A 21,018-nucleotide genomic window follows, 5' to 3' on the forward strand; every position below is an offset into this window, starting at 1 on the left:
ACTGAATATAATTAGTAAATGTTGCTGCTAATTAAAATAAGTAAAAATTTCTAACCAATAAAATTAGTAGAAATTGTTGCCAATTGAAATTAATAAAAATTTCTAATATCGAAATTAGTACAAACTTTTATTACTAAAAATTAGTCCAAATTTCTGCTAATTAAAATTAGTATAACTATTTCTACTAATTAAAATTAATAACAATCTCTACTTATTAAAATTAGTAACAATTTCTAGTAATTAAAATTAGTAAAAAGTGATCCAAATTAAATATTAAAATTAGTAACAATTTCTATGAATTAAAATTAGTAAAAACTAGTCAAAATTTAATTTCTTTTTCAAATTAAAATTAGTAACAAATTCCACTAAAAATTTGTACAAATTTTTACTAATTACAAATCAGTAAAGTACTTTTCACAATTTTTTCAAATTTAGAAATATATTTTGAATTTATATGGAATAATGAATGATAATGAATTTATATATATAATATGGAAACATTTTTAGAAAGTAGTATCCAAAAATAACTAAATAAGTAATTTGTCCCAATTGTAATTAGCGCTATTATCATAATGTGTGACATAAGTAATAACGATGAGACTTATTACTCCCACGCATTATGAGGTTTTGTTTCGCAGCTGATTAGTAATAAACTGGGTTAAGTGATGACTAGTGTTACGTAGAAAAAATATCACTGCTCCTCGGATCATCCCAAATAATTTATATATTCACGCCTAATTAATGAGTCAACGAATTCATTCTATTCTTTCTTCGAAAATATATCCATTTTCCATAAAATTCAGCGCACACTTCCGATTAATCTAAATTATAAAAGTGACTAACCGTTGGGAGAAAAATTCCTGCTACTTTTTTGCTTCCATTTCATTTTCATTCATTTTATATGTTTTCTAAATATTAATTTAATTAAATTGAAATTAATTTAAATAAAAGTTTTTTTTATTTAAAAGGAAAAATCGTTTATTTTCTTCCATTGTTGTAATTTGTTTATGTTTTTTAATCGTGTCGGAAGAGTAATATTTTTTATTTAACTAAGTAATTTTTATTATTTTTTATTAATTTACTAATTTTTAGTTTTCACTTTTTACTAAAACTTTGACTATTTTTTTTACTAATTTACTAATTTTCAGATTTCACTTTTACTAATTTTTAGTCACCTGGTCCTGCTTTTTACTATATATTTATTTAAAATTTTTTAATAATCTACTAATTTTTAATTTTCACTTTTACTAATTTTTAGTCACTTTTTAGTTTTTACTAAAACTTTAGTTAAAATTTTACTATTTTTTAGTTTTTACTAAACTACTAATTTTTAATTTTCACTTTTACTAACTTTTAGTCCCTTTTGACTAAAACTTTAATAAAAAAATTGTAACTACTAAACAAAATAGTACTAAAAACTGATAATTAGTTCCTTTTAATAATTTAAATTTAAAGAAAAATGAAGTAACTAAATAAATTTTTAAAGTACTTTAATAAATAAATTTACTATATTTATTTATCAAATTATTCAATTAGATAAAAAAAATGAAATATATTAATTTAAATAAAAGAATGTATGAATTAATTAAATAAATTTATGAAATACATTAATTAAACAATAAAAACTAATTTATTCAAAAAAATAAATAATTAAATTCCCATTTCAAAAATTATAACTGTTTTATTTTTTATTCCTGTAGGTATTTACTAAAAGTTTCTACTTTTGCAAAGGATATCACTAATCAAAATTAGAAAAAGTTTCTGATAAGTAAAATTAGTAAAAACCTCTCTTAATTAGAATTAGTAAAAACAGCTACTAATTAAAATTAGTATAAATTTCTGCTAATTAAAATTATTAAAACACTGGTACTTATCATTAGCAAAAATTTTTACTAATTGAAAATAGAAAAATTTACTGCTAATTTAAAATATCGAAAGTTTCCAGTAATTGAAATTAGTAAAAGCTACTAAAATTAAATTCTTAGAATTTATAAGAAATTAAAAAAATCAATTAGGTATTAAAAAAATTTTTTTAAAAATTGTACGCAAACATTTAATTATTTTGATAAATAATAAAAACTTCACAGGAATTTAATTATTTCCAATTTTTTTTTACTAGGGGAACATAGTCTAGGTCGGCCACCTTTTTGACTTTTGTTTATAACTTTTTTTTTAAAATGAATTTGGACAATTGAAGTATATGGTTGGAAAGTCCTGTTTAATAGGAACATTTTTTCTGTACAAAGTAAATTGACAGGTTTAAAAATGAAAAAGTTATAAAGATTTAAAAAAAAAAAAATTTGTAGTCCAGGTTGGCCATTACAGTCAAGGTCGGCCATGTTTAAAATTTAAAGGGCATTAATCTTTAAAAAATAAAATAACATGTTTGGAGTTACGGAAAATTGATTCTTTATTGTTTACAGTTTGTAACTTAATGAAATAACAAAATAATAACAATAAACAATATAAAAAAATAAATATAAATAAAAAAAAGTTTTGCACTAAAATATTAATAAAATTAAATAAAAATATTAATAAGATGATCAATTATATTATGAGTTATACAGAATTGCAGTTTTTGCAAATGAAGTAGCTCGTCCTCAACTTTGCGCATTTTAAACACATAGTGGCCGACCTTGACAGTAAGTAACATTACCGAATTGTTGTAAACAAAAAGAAATACGTTTCGGGATTCGATTTTTTACTTTGTTTTCCTTTCAACCATGAGTCCCACAAATTTTCTGCATACTTGCCTTGACGATTCAATTTGTTTTTTATCTTTTATTAATGGTTTTTCACATTATGCACAAAACTTTTTTTGAGCTTTTTTTGTACCGACGTCACAGAAAACACAATTTTCGATTTTCCGAAAATGTAATTGAACAAAAAGTTAGGTTTCACTAAGACAAGCTTCGACAAAAATGCGCGTAGGTGGCGCTAGTGAACTTGACAAAAAAACGCGAGTGGCCTACCTAGACAGTAGGCCAACCTTGACTACATTCCCCTATTTTTATCGAATTCCTTGAAAAATGTAACTATTTTCAAAAATTTTCTTAAAATTTGTCAAAATAATTCAATTATTTTAATAATTTAATAATGAAATTATTAATGAAATTATTTATAAGAATTAAATTTTAAGAAACATTCATTTATATAATTTGAATTGGTATTTAAATAATTGTATTCTCAAAGAATTTTCTAAGAAAAATTTATTTAAAAATAAATTTTTTAAAACTTTAGTTAATAATTGAATTTTATGTAAAACTTTAGCTAATAATTGAATGTGAAAATAATTTTGAAAAAGGTTTGAATTTGAAATTTTTGAAAATCTTAATTCCTATGGAAATACAATAATAATTAAATATTTCATTTAAAAAATAATTTATCGATGTTTTTGAGTAATTTTGCAATTAAAGAAATTCGGAAACAAATGTAACAGAACATTTTCTTTAGTAAAATTTTTGCTTTTATTTTCTAAAAATTCAAAAATTTTCAATTTCATTTTCAATTAAGATATTTGTAATATTGACACAAAGAATTTATAAACATTTTTTTCCTTTATTTTTGTAAAACTCAAAAATTAAGAATTAAGAACTAATAAAATTAATTCAGAACTTATTTTATAATTAATTCAAAATTGTAATGACAAATAGAAATCATCAGAATTTTTTTCACTTCTTTTCATTAAAAGACTATAAAATTTTGTTAAATATTATGTTTTGTCAAATTGAAATTACTTTTGTTCTTTACTTCTTAACAAAATTAGAAAATTGTCAAACAACTTTTGTTTATGAATCACAATTTTTTAAACAGGATTTTCCACAGGAATTAAGATATTCAAAAATTTTAAATTCAAACCCTTTTTAAATTAAATAACGTTAAAAATATTGTAAAACATGAAGATATCGATATCGAGATAAAATCATTACTTTATATTATAAGAATATTGTTACTGTAACTTCATCAAAATTGTTTTCATCATTTTAATTCAATTATTATTTTCTAGAATTTTAAATTATTTTTTATGAAAATAATTGAATTCCTGTGAAATTTTTATTATTTATAAAAAAAATGAACTGTTTACATACAATTTTATTAGAAATTTTTTTTAAATAATTGAATTCTTTTTGGAAAATTTTATTAAAATAGATATTGAAAATAATTGAAATAAGAAAAATGCATTTTATTTTTGAAAATAATTGAAATTAGGACAAGAATTTTTTTGACATTTATGAAAATAATTGAATTTTGGAGAAGAATTTTGTTATTTATAAAGATAATTGGGATTTTTATGAGAATATTTTTCAAATTTTGAACATAGTTGAATTTTATAAGAAGAATTTTATTTTTGTTGAAAATAATTGAATTTTATAAGAATTTTTTTTTTTTGAAAATAATTGAATTTCTGGAATTATTTGTAATTTCTCTAAAATTCAATTTTTAGTCTTTTCAAAAAAAATTTAAATTAGAAAATTTTTAAATTCTCTTATTTTTAAAATTGCTAATTTTATTTAAAAAAAAAAAATTATTAAATATTAAATAAAAAAAAAAAAATTCTTTTTGCTTTTGAGTAGAGCTTTTCCTGGAGGTTCGTTGCACTCAGAGGATGTCACACGTATTAAACGAAAGATACACACGTGTCATTTGAAAACCAGTCGATGCATTCTCTCTCTATATACATATATATGTATAAAACGCGTGCAAAATTTCGTGAAGCATTCTCGCGGGGACAAAATTTTGTTTGGTATAAAAACAACGTTTGAAAACCGGTCAAAGTGGAAAAGGCGGGAGTAAATTTCTCGTTCGAGTAATTATCGATTCGTGTGGTCCGCGATTTAAGAGGTTGGGGACAAAAGAAGCGGATAGAGACATCGGTCACATTCCGCAGTATACGAAAGGCACGCGGATCACGCTCTCTTTCTCTCTTACTCTTTCTCTCTTTTTTTCCACCATCTCTCTATCTCTTTCACATTTCTCTCTTTACTCTGCTCTGCTTAACATTTTCGGCCACGATGGACCACCCAGAATTTTCGTTTCATTCGCAATATGCAATGCGTATACTGGCGAAACAAAAAAAGCTCACCTCCATCGTCAGAAATTGATCGGACGATCTCTCGCAAAACCGAAAAGAAATATTTTACAATTTTCGAATTGCGAGAATTTCGAATTCGAAAAAAAAAGAATTAAAATTAAAATTCGAATCTGATGTTGGGAAATTAAAATTTGTATTACGAAAGTAAAAAATAATTTTTGAAAAATAATTAACGAAAATTAATTAAAAAAAAAAACCAAATTAAATTTAATTTATGGAATAATTTTCAAAAGTTTAAAATAATTTATGGCAATTACGCTCACCGAGTGTAAAATTCATGGCAGTGAAGTTGAGTCAATATTATTCCAGTGCACAGTCAATCATCAGCATTCATTTATTATCCGTCATATTTAGAAAATTTTTTTTTTTTCATTGGTTATAAATGTCAATTTACATAAAATATATTTTAGAAAACAGTAAGTGAACAATAAAAGGACGGAAAACAATTTTTGATTAAATTAAATTTTTACCGAATATTCAAAAATATTTCAAAACAATTAATTGAAAAAATTCTAATTTGAAAATTTGTCAGCGAAATAGTGTCAAGAAAAATCAAAATTCACCTCTTTTACAAAGAAGAATGATAATTCAACTAAATAATTGATTGTCAAATGCAAACAAGTTTAAAAAAAATTTTTGTTTTCTCAAATTAAAAATGCCATAAAAAAATTAAAGTGTGACAATTACCGGACCATACGAGGGCCTTAAGAAAATTGCTGCCCCCATTTTTGAAAGCACTAAAGAGAAGTAGCAGAATCTCGAACGTAAGATCCAGCTTCATACATATGTAAAACTAGAATCACTTTTATGTCTAAGCATTTCACCTCACCTTTCACTTAATTCGTACATTAAATAAACAAAAAAACGAAAAATTTTCCTTTTTTGATCACTTTTTTTTTTATAAACCACACAAAAAATTTCGAAACAATGTTCTTTCTTTCGAGAAGAAAATCAAAAAAAAAAAAAAACAAGTGAAAAATTTCGCAATATTATAAACTTTTATTAAATTTGAAAAACACGACAAAAATATATTTTTGTACTATTTCCCGACAAAAGTTTAATATCAAGAAAAATTGTGATATATTCCTTCCTTGAGAGAAAGAATTAAACTGATACAACTATAGATTGAAATCGTAAACATTGATTTATTTACATTTAACACATGTAAAGGGGGAAATATAATTTCCTTTTCTGCTTTGATATGACTCGGCATTTATTGTCATATTTTCTCTGTTGTAAATAAAACACGTTTCTTGTGCTTAATGATTAATTAGAATATGTAATTTTTACATGAAGTAACAAATTTTAATTATGATAAACATAAATCGTTATTTAACGAAATTAAACATTTGGGAAAATTAAACATTTGAAAAAATTATTCATTAGAATAACATATTATTAGAATAACCATTTAACAAAATTATAAATTTGACAAAATTGATTATTTAAAAAAAAATTTCCATTTGGCAAAATCAATTATTTATTGAACAAGTAAAATAACATTTAGTAAAAAAATCTTATAAATTAAAAAATATAAATTACCAAACAACAAACTTAACAAAAAATAAAATTAAAATTTTTACAAAATTAAACATTTATAAAAATTCACCATTTGGAAAAATTTATCATTTGCAAATTAAAAAAAGTCAATCATCAAGTAATAAAATTAATAAAATTAAAATTAACTATTTGCCAAAATTAACCATTTAACGAAATTATAAATTTGACAAAATTAAACATTTAAAAAAAGTATTCATTTGGCAAAATTAATCATTTATTGAAGAAGTAAAATAACATTTAGAAAAATAATTTTGTAAATTAAAAAATATAAATTACGAAACAGCAAACTTAACAAGAAACGAAATTAATATTTTTACAAAATTAAATATTTATAAAAATTAATCATTTGCAAATTAAAAACAGTCAATCGACAAGCAATACAATTAATAAAAATAAAAAATCAAATAAAGTATTTGCCAAAATTAACCATTTAACAAAATTAAAATTTTTACAAAATTAAACTTAAACCTTTAAAAAAATTAGCCATTTGGCAAAATTAATCATTTATTGAACAAGTAAAATTGCATTTAGTCAAAAAAAATGTGCAAAGTAAAATATAAATTACCAAACAAGAAACTAAACAAAATACGAAATTAATATTTTGACAAAATTAAACATTTATCAAAGTTAACCATTTAGAAAAATTAATTATTTTTTGAACAAGTAAAATAGGATTTAATAGAAAAATGTGAAAATTAAAAATGTAAATCAAAATCAAGAACAACAAAATGAACAAAGAAAATTAATTATTTGGCAAAATTTTAACAAAAAAACAAAAAATTGCCAATTTAACAAAAAGGAAAAATAACAATTAATAAAGAAACGTACGAATTCAAAAATGCTTTCTTTCCATTGATTTTAATTTTCTAAAAAAAATTTTTAATTTTTTTAAAATGAATCAAAATAATATTGATTTAAGAAAATATTTTTTTTGTAAGATTAATAAAAATTATAAATATTTTATTTACAGAAATAAGTCACAGAGTCACTGGGAGCAATTATTTCTTCTCGATGAAATCAAAATTCTATGATTTGAAAATGAACGAGCAAAGAATTTTAAGGATTTTTAGTATAAAGCCAACATCAACGAAAGGTAACAAAATAAACATTAATTTAGAAAATAAAACACGAATTTCAATATTATTTCTTTAATTTAGAATCGAAACAATTTTTTTTGAAAATTAACACTAATATTAATTATTATTTAAAGAAAATTAATTCTACATTCAAAATTTCATTGCTTAGAAATAATAATAAAAAAATTTTACCTAAAGTTACTTAAATTTACGTATTTAATTCGAATTAAATTTTCTATTATTAACTACGAATTAATTATTAATTCTTAACTAGTAGCAAATTCGTAATTATTAATTAGTTATTAATTATTATTAATTCTTAGTTTTCTGATAATTATCAATTAATTTTCAATTCTTAGGTAATTATTAATTAGTTATTAACTTGTTAACAACTAATAATTATTAATTAGTTAGTTTTTCTCAACTAGAATATTAATAACGAATTAATTACTAATTCGTGGCTATTATTTATTACTCATGAATTATTAATTCAGCTAATTATTAATTATTAATTAATATTATTAATTTTTACTTAATTATTAATTTTCCAAAAATTTTAATCGTTCAAATGAACGAAATTTTTCTTCTATTTAAATATTTTTAAAAATTGCTGTCCAATAAAGAAAAGTATTCAAAACTAAACATTTGCTTATAGTTGGGAATACATTTTTTTAATATACAAAATGATTTTTATTGAAAATAATTCAAATAAAAAAAGTGAAAAAAATCTCGTCGTTCATTTAAATGTTCAAAACTTTAGAAACATAATTATTCATTACTGTTTAATTATTAATTACTATTTAATTATTAATCCTTCGTTAATTATTAATTACTATTTAATTATTAATCCTTCGTTAATTATTAATTACTATTTAATTATCAATCCTTCGTTAATTATTAATTACTAGGTAATAAGTAATTAATAATTAAGTTTTTATTAAAAATTACTTATCAATTTTTAATTGACTATTTTTTTGGTTTGGAATGCAAAATGGACTTTTTTTTACATTTACATGTTTGATAATGTCTTTTGAGTAGTTAAAAAAATCAATGGACTCTAGTACTTTCTTCCTGCAGTATTGCAGAAAGTTTCTTTAGTGGAATTTAAAGCACACAAGCCTCGCTCCAGCAAATGAGGATTATTTTAGCCTCAAGTAGAACCATCTAGATCGTCTTAAAGTGGTTTTGATCATTTTTGACGAGAACGCTATTTGGATATATGCTCCAAATATATATATGTATATAATATGAATAATTCTTCCCGCGAGAAATCAAAAAATAGTCACTCTCTTCAAACAAATTTAAAGAAAGTTACAGACTTCAGAAAAAGATAAAAAAAAATATCTATAATTAACAGAAAAAGTTTAGCAAAAAAGAAAAAAATTCATTAAAAAAGCTGCAGTTAAGGGAAAAAGTAAGAAAATCTCTAAAATAAATTTCAGGCGCTACAATAGAATAAATTTTTAGTTAATTTCAAAATTCACTTTTTTAAACTTAATCCTCTTTTTATAAAAAATAAAATTCCTTTTTTTCATCTAAAATTACTTGGAAAAATCACTGTGATTCTTTGCTTTCTTCTATTAAAAATTTAAAATAAAACTAGTAGAAGTATAATACTAAAAATTTGGTTTGAAATTAACACTAATAATATTATTAAAATTTGACATTATATTTTTTTGACAATTATATTTTTTTTACATTGTGATTTTTATACAGTGAAGAGAAAATCATAAGAAGAAAGAGAATCTTTCTTGATTTCTATTTTATTGTAGCAGATTTTGAACTCACATTATTGTTATGAAATCATTTCACAAGAATTGCCTATATGCGACAATCAAGGCTAACGGCTTACAATCAAAACATTATTAACGCGAGAGATATACGCGATGGATCTGCAATTATTAATGTCCCTGAGAGGAGTTGGTAATATCGAGATAAGGCATTGACATAATGTCGTACGTCGTACCTTTAGATTAAAATCAATAAAGCAGGTCAGGAAATAAGAGAGAGAAACAGTGAAACAAAGATGAATTTTTCTTTCATCTACAACTCACAATTTTTAATTATAAATTTACAATTTACACTGTAAAAAGAAAAAAGTATACTAATTTTGTATCAATTTTTGTACTAAATCGTATAACTTGGTTCTATTTTAATATCGAAATCATCTATTTTTAAGAACATTTTTTTTTCCAGTGTGTAAAAAAATTAATAGAAATTAATTCGTCAATTAATATAAAAAATCAATTAATTAATAGAAGTTATCAATGCAAAATTTTTGCTTGTGAGTTAAATTACTTCAATTCTTAATGTTGCTGTTTCAATTTTTCCTTAAAAGAAGAAAAAAGAAAAATAAATAAATAAAAATAAAATAAAATATTTTTAAAAAAAATTTTTTTAAATAAATAAAATATAAAAAAATATAAAAAATAAAATATTCAAAGACACAAGATGAAAAATATTAAAAGTAATGTTTAAATAGAAAATACTGAAAAGATATTTCAATAAAAATTCCTTTTTTTTTTTTTTTGAAGAAAGTGTAAAAGAAAATGTCAATAGAGCAATAATAATAAAAAGTAGAAAATTGTATATAAAAATATTGAAAGCGAAATACGCTATCAAGATGAGATCTCGTGACGACATGAATTGTTAGTGATATAACGTCATGATCAATAAAGGTCCTTTTATTTCTATTGATACAGTACGGTATGTACTCTATGGCATAAAAAGCATTTACACTCCGTCACAAGAATGCCGTTGTTTGGCAACGGATGCGAGTCCACCTACGTCTTTACGATTCCTCGCGACTCATTGCGAAAATATATATATATATATATTCGTCAAAAAAGAATGTCACAAGAAAAAAAAATTTTTTTTCCTTCACCCAAGAAGTAATATTAAAACCTTTACTCACCTCAGTGATTACACTCGAGCGTTGAGTCCTTTCGATTTCCTGAAACAAAAGAATTTTCATTTTTAATTTTTTTTTCTGAAGCTGAAACTTTCAAAAGTTAAATAACTTTTGAAATTAAATTTTAGAGTTTAGATTTTTTTGTTTAAAACGAACACAAATTTTCGAAAACTGCGATTTATTATTTTTTTTTTTTTGATTCTGTAACAAATTGACTGTTCGATTTGAAAAAAATGATCGAATTTTTTATTCACAATAACAAAGTGATTAAGAAAAAAAAGTTATAGATTTAAATATTTCGACTTCAAAATTTTCTATTTCGAAGGCGAGATTTTTTGATTTTCTTTTCCTTTTTGGGGAAATATTTTTGCCTGATCTTGAAATTCACAAGTTTCTTTAGTACAACACTTTCATTGAGTCACATGGACACTATACACTCGTCATTTCGTTTAAAAACGAACAGGAAACCGTTGACCCCGATTGTCAAACATAACCGATGCGACACGTCATTTTCTACTATTCTACGATTTTCAAATAATTTTCTGTTAATGGCTCAAACTAAGTTCAATGCGCTGTTAGTACATACTCTCTGCAAAGAAATCAGTGGATTCTCCACGATTTTCCCCGTCAATTTTTTTTTACATTTTTATCTCTAATTAATTAATTTTGTAATTTAATGCGTTAGCATTAAATTAGAAAATTAATTAATTAGTGATAAAGGCTTTATTCATTTCTCTTTTTGTTGTAAATAAATATCAAAAATAATGAAAATACAGAATAAAATATTAGAATAAATGAAAGAATAATGAAAATAAACAATTAATTAGAGTAAATAAATAAATTAATTAAAACAATTAATTAATTAGAATAAATGAAAAAATAATGAAAATTAAAATTGATGCAATAAATAAAAAAATTTTGCAATCAGGAAAAATATCAACAAAAATGTATTGTTATGAATAAATAAAAGAATAAATAAAAAAGAATTGTCAATAACTCAAAAGAAGAAAAAAGTAAATAAAAAAAAAATTGTCAATAACTCAAAAGAAGAAAAAATAAATAAAGAAAATTTGTCGATAGCTGAAAAGAAGAAAAAATAAATAAAGAAAATTTGACAATAACTAAAAAGGAGAAAAAAATGTTGTCAAGAACTCAAAAGAAGAAATAATCGCTGATAAAGAATCAATATCGAAACAATAATTATTTTTGCTACAAGGAACAAAAAATTTTTTTAAAAATTCAGAAGAAAAACTATAAAAAATTCTGCATATTTTCTTACAGATATTTTGCATATTTCTTACAGAGCTTTTGAAATTCTTTTTTATAGAGCTTTTCCATATTTTCCTAAAGATTTTACACATTTTTTTTAAGATAAATAAAAAATAAAATTTTGTTAATATTTCTGACATTTTTGAAAATAAAAATAAAATTTTGACAAAATTTGTGACATTTTTTTGAAAATAAAAAATTAAATTTTGACAAAATTTGTAAAATTTTTGAAAATATTAACAAAATTTTGTCCAGTTGTCATTAAAAGTCAATTAGATTCTTTAAGAGCAGAGCAACAGTATATTAATTAATTGTAAATGTCCATTCTGACTTGGCATACTGAGAAGAAATTGAAAATAATACATTAATAGCAACGAGGCATCTGCTCTGGAATTTGAGCTTGCATATGCACATCTGTAAAAGGAAAAAAAAAAGAAATAAGAAAAAAAAAACTTTAGCTATGCACTATTAATACAATGAACAACCTGTCATTTCATAATCTCTATGAATAAACAGTTATCGAAAAACTTTCTATACAAACATTTTAATGAAAATTTAAAATTTATTTTTTATAATATTAAAAAATTTTACTCCAAGCAAATTATTAGGTATTATTATTTTTGTCAACACTATTTGTAGAAAGACAAATTTATTTTTCAATTGTATAGAAAGTTTTTGCAATATTTCCATAAATATATAATTTTTCCTCAAATGATATTTTTAAAAATACTGTTTTAAATTTTTAAAAGTGTAAATAAGTAAAGGAATAATATTTATATTTGCATTATATTATTATTTATTATATATGTATATATAGCAAATTCTATATTTAAATCTTTAAAACTGAGAAACTTTTTTTTATTATATATTTGTTGTTGCATTGTTTAAATTATTCATTAGCTAGAAAAATTGAAACATCTAAGCGTTATTTTTTTATTGATGAATTTTAAGACGTACCTAATTTACGTCACTGTACGGGGACTTCCCGTCATATACTTGTAATAAATGATGGAACATTACCAGCATTGTTAAACAATTGTTTTTCCTCATAAGAAACTGTAATTATTATTTAATGTATGTACTTCTTTGACGTTTGCAGTTAAATCTTTGAAAATGGGACGAAAGACAATTTTAAATTGTATTTTTGATGTGCAAAAAAAAAAAATTATTTCTAAATTTAAATCAGGAAAAATGTTTTCTAATTTGAATATTAGTGACTGAATTTTTGCTTTTTAATTAGTAAATTTTACTAATAGTTATTTCTAATAAGAAAGTAAGTAAAAAAAGTAAAAAGAAAAGTGAATAAAAAAGTGAGAGAAAATTTAAATAGAACTGTAGATAAAAAAGTAATAAAGTAAATAGAAAAGTAAAAAGAAAAGTAAATATTAAAGAAAGTAAAAATTTAAGTAGAAACGTAAAAAAAGTAAATATAAAAAATATCAAAGTAAATAAAACAAGTAAGTAATAAAGTAATTAAAAAGTATCTATAAATTTAAATAGAAAAGTTATTAGTAATAATGTAAGTAGAAAATTAAGTAAAAATTAAATAGAAAAGCAAATAAAAAAGGAAGTAAAAATTGAAATAGAAAGTAAATAAAAATTAAACAGAAAAATACCAAAGTAAATAAAAAAGGAAGTAAAAATTTCAGTAGAAAGTAAATAAAAAGTAAATATATTTTTATTGGTAAAATTTTGTATTTGGTAAAAATATCAAAGTAAATAAAAAAAGTCAGTAATAATTTAAGTAAAAAATTAAGTAAAGAAGTAAATAGAAAAAATACAAAAGTAAATAAATCAAGTAAGTAATAAAGTAAGTAGAAAAGCAAAGGGAAAAATAAATAATAAAGTAAGTAAAAATTTATATAGAAAAGTAAATAAAAAATAAATTGAAAAATACCAAAGTGAATAAAACAAGTAAGTAATAAAGTAAATAGAAAAGTAAACAGAAAAGTAAATAAAAATCTAGGCAAAAATTTAAATAGAAAAGTAAACAGAAAATTAGAAAGTAAAAGGAAAACTAAATAAAAAAGTAATTATAAAATTAAATAAAGAAGTGAATAAGGAGTGAATAAAAAGTGAATAAAAAAAGTGAATGAAAAAGTAAGTAAATAAGTGAATAAAAAAGTGAATAAAAAAGTAAATAAAAAAGTAAATATCAAAGTAAATATGAAACTTGAATGGAGAGAAGAAATGAATGAACACAGCCAGTTGTGTAGGTAGCAAAAAAAAAAAAAAAAAGGCGGATAATAATAAATCTTATCGTTTACGAGATACAAACAGAGAAACAGAATATATTCTAATGTGTGATCTAGATTTCTATAGATGAGGAGATAAATTCATATAATACAGGTGCACCACCACTTTGTTGCGTGTAAGGTGATACTGAGCGATACATTTCGACCCGCTATCATTTTTCTCTCGCGATTCCAACTGGCGACATCACAACCTCGGATGAATCATTTCGCAGAGGAAATGATCTCTGCAGTATGTGCATACATGTACACTCTTTGGAATGACTCCTCACACACTTTCTCAGTATATATGCAATTTGAGACTGTGACAAAAAAAATCACTCTTCATATAATTATTACCATTATATGCAAAATTTTTCTCAACACTTTCAATTTATCATTATCGTTTAAAATTTAATTATACTTAAGATAAAAATTTTATTAATTGTTTATTTTGTTTCAATTTTATTTTCCATAAAATAATTTCACTAAAATAATTTTTCACTGACCAATTTTAAAATTAGTTGGTGAAATCAGGTAAAAGTCAGGGATTTTTATTAAAAGTACTGGAAAAAATTAAATTTTTAGAATTCATCGGAAAATTCTAAATTTTGGTGTCTTATTTTGCCTCATGAAAAAAGAATTGAATTTTGGAAAAGTTATAAATATTTGCAGAAGTTCTATTATTTTCAAAAGTAATAAAATTCTTCGCACAAATTCTATTATACCTGCAGAAAAGAAGGAAAAATGCAGAAAGGAAGAAAATATTTAAAAGAAGAAGAAAGAAGAAAATACTGAAAAAAGAAAATAAAAGAAAAATACAAAAAGGAAGAAAAAATACTGAAAGAAAGAAAATATTTAAAAGAAGAAAAATACTTCAAAAAGAAAAGAAGAAAAAAAAGAAAATACTAAAAAGTAGAGAAAAAGAAAAAAATACTGAAAAAGGAGTAGAAGAAAAAAATGAAAATATTGAAATAATAAAAGAAGGAAGAATAGAGAAAGAAGGAAAATATTTAAAAGAAGAAAAAAGAAGAAAATACTGAAAAAGGAAAAAAAATACAAAAAAGAAGGGAAAATACAGAAACAATGAAAATATTTAAAAGAAGAAAAAAGAAGAAAATACTGAAAAAAGAAAATAAAAGAAAAATACCAAAAGGAAGAAAAAATACTGAAAGAAAGAAAATATTTAAAAGAAGAAAAATACTTCAAAAAGAAAAGAAGAAAAAAAGAAAATACTAAAAAGTAGAGAAAAAGAAAAAAATACTGAAAAAGGAGTAGAAGAAAAAAAAGAAAATATTGAAATAATAAAAGAAGGAAAAATAGAGAAAGAAGGAAAATATTTAAAAGAAGAAAAAAGAAAATTTTGGAAAAAAAAATACAAAAAGAAGGGAAAATACAGACAGAAAGAAAATATTTAAAAGAAGAAAATACTGAAAAAAGAAATTAAGTAAAAATACAGAAAGGAAGAAAATATTGAAAAGAAGAAAATACTGAAAAAGGAGTAGAAGAAAAAAGAAGAAAATATTGAAATTATAAAAGAAGGAAAAATACAGAAAGAAAGAAAATATTTAAAAGAAGAAAAAAGAAGAAAATTTTGGAGAAAGAAAAGAAAAATACAAAAAAGAAGGAAAAATATACAGAAAGAAAGAAAATGTTTAAAAGAAGAAAAAAGAAGAAAATACTGAAAAAAGAAAAGAAGAAAATATTGAAAAAATAAAAAAAGGAAAAATACAGAAAGTCAGAAAATATTTAAAAGAAGAAAATTCTGGAAAAAGAAAAGAAGTAAAAATACAGAAAAGAAGAAAATATTGAAAAGTATAAAATACTGAAAAAAGAAAAGAAGAAAAAAATATTCCAAAAAAGAAAAGAAGAACAAAAAATACTGAAAAAGGAAAGAAGAAAAAATACTGAAAGAGAGAAGAAAAAGTACAGAAAAGTAGAAAAAAATAAAAATAATAACAAAATTTGAACCAAGAAATGTTTCTATATGCAAGCAATAATTATTCAATGTTGTATGAATCATCGAAAAAAAACTCTGCGGACGGAATCAATTTCTCCTCATTTTTTTTTTCACATATTGAGAGAATTTTTGTCTCTTGCATAACGAGAAAATGCAAATGGAGAAATATTCATTGAACTTGAGATGACTTTCTTATATATACGCACTTATTACATATAGGATATCCGGTTGTTGATCTTTTGCAATATCATTATCATTATTATATGCGACTACTTCCATTCTTAAAATGAAATGATCGATATTGCAAAACTTTGATGACTCCTCTTTTTTTCTCTTGTGGCAGTCCCACACTATTTTTTTCATCATATGTCTATTTAAAAAATCTGACGTAAATTTTCAATTGTAAAGTGCAATTTTTCTCTTAAATTTTCCCTCCCAGTTTGTATTACGCGAACATGTGCAATAAATTCATTGCTCTAATACCACGTAATACAACCTTGCACGACCTACTTATTCCAGAAATGAAAACTTTTAACAGCAATTATAAATTTATAAACGAGCGAAATTGATATTATTGGTATAATTATTTTTTTCAAAATTAATTAATTTATTTATTTAATAAATAAAATAAGTAAATAAATAAATTATTCCTAAGATTTCGAACTTTCAAGTGAAGGAAATTTAATTTGTTTTTAAATTATTATTAATAATAAATGCAAATAGTAAAAATTAATAAATGTTTATTTTCGTTTATTTATTTGGAATTTATAATTTTTTATTTTAAGCATAGTCACACTGAAAAAAAAATTTGATTAATTTTTATTCTGTATTTGAAACCAATAATTTCAGTATATTTGAAGCAAATTCAATTTAATTGATTTAAATAAAAATTATTTGATTCGAGTAAATATTTTATTTGATAACAGACAAGTATAATCGGTTATTTGAATCAAATATTTTTTTTCACTGCAGTGATTTTTGAAAATAATTTTGATAGAAAAAATTGTTTGTTCAGTTGAACGTTCAGAATTGTTTTGAATTTATTATAATTTACAAAAATTATTTTTAAACAATTTTGTTTATTTAAAACAATTTTCTATTTAATTTTCTATTTTTTTCTCCTTTCCTATTTTCTATTTAAAATAGAAAAAAAATTATTTATGAGAATTTGAATTATTATAACGACAGAATTTTAAAACAAATTTCAACAAATTTCAACAAATTTTAACAAATTATGACGTCATAAATAATTCAAATGCTCTTAATTTAATTATTTAAAAGTTAAAAAATAAAAATACTATTAAAATAGTTAAATAGTATTAAAAATTTTAAAAAAAATCCTAAGACTATTTAATCACATTCGATAAATAAGATAATCATTGGAATTTCTCGATAGTGACTCAACCTTAGATGAAGGTCTATAATTTCAAAAAAGGGATGCTGTGAATGGACCAAAAAAAAAAATGTTTTTTTCGCTCTGTAATTATATATCATCAATTTGTGTGTGAGAGAAACCCTATGTGCTGTACATTATAATATATTCTGCAATGATTCGTCATCAGAGAAACCCGTGAATTTTTGAAAGGGCGGCTCCGAGAGAAACCAAGCGAGAACCTAAATATTTAAGCGCGCGATTGAATCATCCACCAGCATCTTACGAGAATTCCTGGAAAATTTCATTCATCTCCAAGCAATGTCTTTCTGAGAGATATTCGGGAAGGGAATTCTTATAATGCGTGTATATCGATATATATATATATATATAACACAACTTTACGGAAGCCAATTGTTTTTAGCCTCATTCCACAAATGGTTTAACAACATTTCATTGATTTCATTTATAGTAATGTAGTACAAATGTGATGCTTGTTTCGTAAATATTTCATAATATTCGTCACTCGTGTTTCAATGAATTGCTATTAGGATTATCGCTTCTGTACATTATTTCTCTACCACCCACCCCTCCCCCCCTCTCTCTCTCTATGCTTCCCCCCACTTTAATCAAATTACAACTGCGTGATTAATGAACTATTTTCTGATCAACTAACATGTTTCATTCAGTACTCAATTTCTATTTTTAATTATTTTATTTTAAAGCTATTTTTATTTCCTTCTGTTCCTTTTGTTCTCTTACATTTATTTAATTTAATTCTACAATTATTATATTAAAGAAAAACATCAATAAAAAAAAGAAAGCATCAATAACTTTTTTTTTTAAATAAATATTTAATCATTATTATTTTTCCATAGAAATTAAGATTTTCAAAATTTTAAATTCAAACTTTTTTGAAATTCAATAAACTTATAAAATTTTTCTTTATAAAAAATATGAGAAAATTGTTAATTGTTAAAAAATTATAATTAAGAAGTAGGAAATCTCTTTTTTAAATAAATATTTAAATATTATTTTTCCGTAGGAATTAAAAGTTTTTTAAATTCAATAACTTATAAGAATATTTTATAATAATAATTAAAGATGACCGAGTGATAAAATCATTGTTTTATATTATAAGAATATTATTACAAGTAACTTTTTCGAAATTATTTTCATCATTTCAAATCAATTATTATTTTCTACAATTTTTAATTATTTTTTAAGAAAATAATTGAATTCCTTAAAAAAATTTTTGTTATTTATAAAAATAATTGAATTATTGAGAAGGAATTTATAAAAAAATTTGTAAATAATTGAACTTTGTGAAAAAATTTTTTTTATTTATAAAGATAATTGGGATTTTGACGAAATTTTTTTTTAAGTTTGAAAGATAATTGAATTTTAATAGAAGAATTTTTTCACTCTTGAAAATAATTGAATTTCTGCAATTATTTGTAATTTTTCAAAAATTGGATTTTTTTAAATGTTTTGAACAAAAATTTAAATTACAAATTTTTAAATTCTATTATTTTTAAAATTGCTAATTTTATCCAAAAAAAATATAAAAAATTCACGCTGTAATACTTTTAATATTTAATTATTATCTAAAATTTTAACTGAAAATTAATTTTTAATATTCATTTTTTTAACTTTTTATTAGAAAATTCTGCGAGAATTCAATTATTCAAATAGAAAAATAAATAATTTATTGAATAATTGACTGTTTAAAAAAATTGAATTACCATAGATAATTTTGTCAACAAATTTTTTAAAAATTGAATTCTTTCGACGAATTTTAATAAAAAATTTTTTATTTTTTAAGAATAATTACATTTTTTGAGGAATTCGATTAAAATTGTATTTGAAATATGTAATTATTGTAATTCTGCGATGAATTTTATTATTTTTGAAAATAATTAACTTTTTGCGACGAAATTTATAAAAAATTTGCAAATAGGATTGAATTCCTGAAAAGAATTTTATTTTATGTGTTAAAATAATTGAATCCCTGTAAAAAAATTTTATTATGTATTAATGAAAATAATTGAATTATTGCGTATAAGTTTTTAAAAAATTTATGAAAAATTAAATTATTAATTATAATAAAGAGTTTAGTAATTAACATTTGCAATGAAGGAAAAATTGTAAAAATGAAAATTTTCCTGAAACGTTTCCAAAATAAATTAACGATTAAATTAATAACTAGGTTTTTGAAAATTATACAAAATGAATTCATGAAGAATAATGATTAAATACGATTTAATCAATTAAATTTGTAAAAAGAAAGAAAAATTACAAAAATGATAAAATTTTAAAGATGAAGAAAAATTTTAAAAAATGGTGAAATTCTATAGAATTTTACTATTTCATAATTTATTTTTAAATAAATATAATTTATATGATATATAAATTATAAAAATAATTTATTTTTGAAAAATTTTTTATAAAAAAGTTTTCAACTTTTTAATAAAAAAATTTTCAAAAATAAATTATATTTGCCTAATAATAACTGAGTGAGAGTTATTTATGGAAAATTACTGAATGAAATAAAATTGAAAAATTTTAAAAAATAAGAATTACTTTTAAACAATGACTGTGTAAAAACTTATAATTGTATTAATAGAAAAAAGAATCTTGGTTTGTCGATTCACACATATATATATGCGCGTATGTGACTAGATATTTGTAAAGAGCAGAATGAATCAGTCGTACAAGTGTAACGACCTACAGTGACGTCAAAGTTGCACAACGAAACACGCCGGTAATTCCAACCTTATAATGGTAGCCGTTACCTTGTCCGATAGATTTCTCACTTGACGTTCTCTCCCTCCTTTAAGAATCAATGCACGATCGCATAAAATTCACAGAAATTCGCGTCCGCAATCTTCAATATATATATATCTATACCTATATATACACATTTTACCATATGTTGCGAGAAAACGTTATTCTGCAGGAAAAAATGAAGAAAAAAGAAGAAAAAAAAGAAAAAATAAATTAAATAATAATAATAATAATAATAATAATAATAATAATAATAATAATAATAATAATAATAATAATAATAATAATAATAATAATAATAATAATAATAATAATAAATAATAATAAATAGAAAAAGGACAAGAAAAAATCAAGAAGGAAAATTTTGCAAGTCATAGAACAATTTTTTTAATCACGTTTCCTATAGACACTTGTAATTATTACAGTGAATTGAAAATTTAAGAAGAAAATTTTTATTAATTTATGGAAAAATTGAATATATAGACTTTAAAAATTATGATCGGAAAAATTGAAAAGATAAAGTAAAATTGCCAACTCATGGTGAGTCAGTAAGCTCCTCCTAAAGCTCCTCGCGAAAAAACAAAGATTTTTCTCGACGCCTAATTATGAATCAGTGTCTATAAATGTAATATAGAAGAACAATTGGAATCCCGATTACGTGTCACATCCGTAACTATTAGATAATTTCGGAAATTTTTTTTTTCTTCATCTCGCCAAGAAATGAAGAGTAAGATGAAAAATATTGGTAATTGTAATTTTT

General features: G+C 21.9%; 1 protein-coding gene across 1 annotated transcript in view; it reads left to right on the forward strand.

The window, feature by feature from the left end:
* LOC122499936 (Kv channel-interacting protein 1-like) overlaps positions 1-21,018 on the forward strand; it is a 464,957-nt gene that overhangs the window by 119,513 nt on the left and 324,426 nt on the right. Inside the window, exon 2 of the mRNA XM_043608540.1 lies at positions 7,623-7,745. Coding sequence (XP_043464475.1) covers positions 7,664-7,745 — 82 coding nt within the window. The 5' untranslated portion in view covers positions 7,623-7,663. The remainder of the gene's footprint in view (positions 1-7,622; positions 7,746-21,018) is intronic.

Source organism: Leptopilina heterotoma, unplaced genomic scaffold (assembly GCF_015476425.1).
Source record: "Leptopilina heterotoma isolate Lh14 unplaced genomic scaffold, ASM1547642v1 Lhet_18, whole genome shotgun sequence".
NCBI classification, from domain to species: Eukaryota; Metazoa; Arthropoda; class Insecta; order Hymenoptera; family Figitidae; genus Leptopilina; species Leptopilina heterotoma.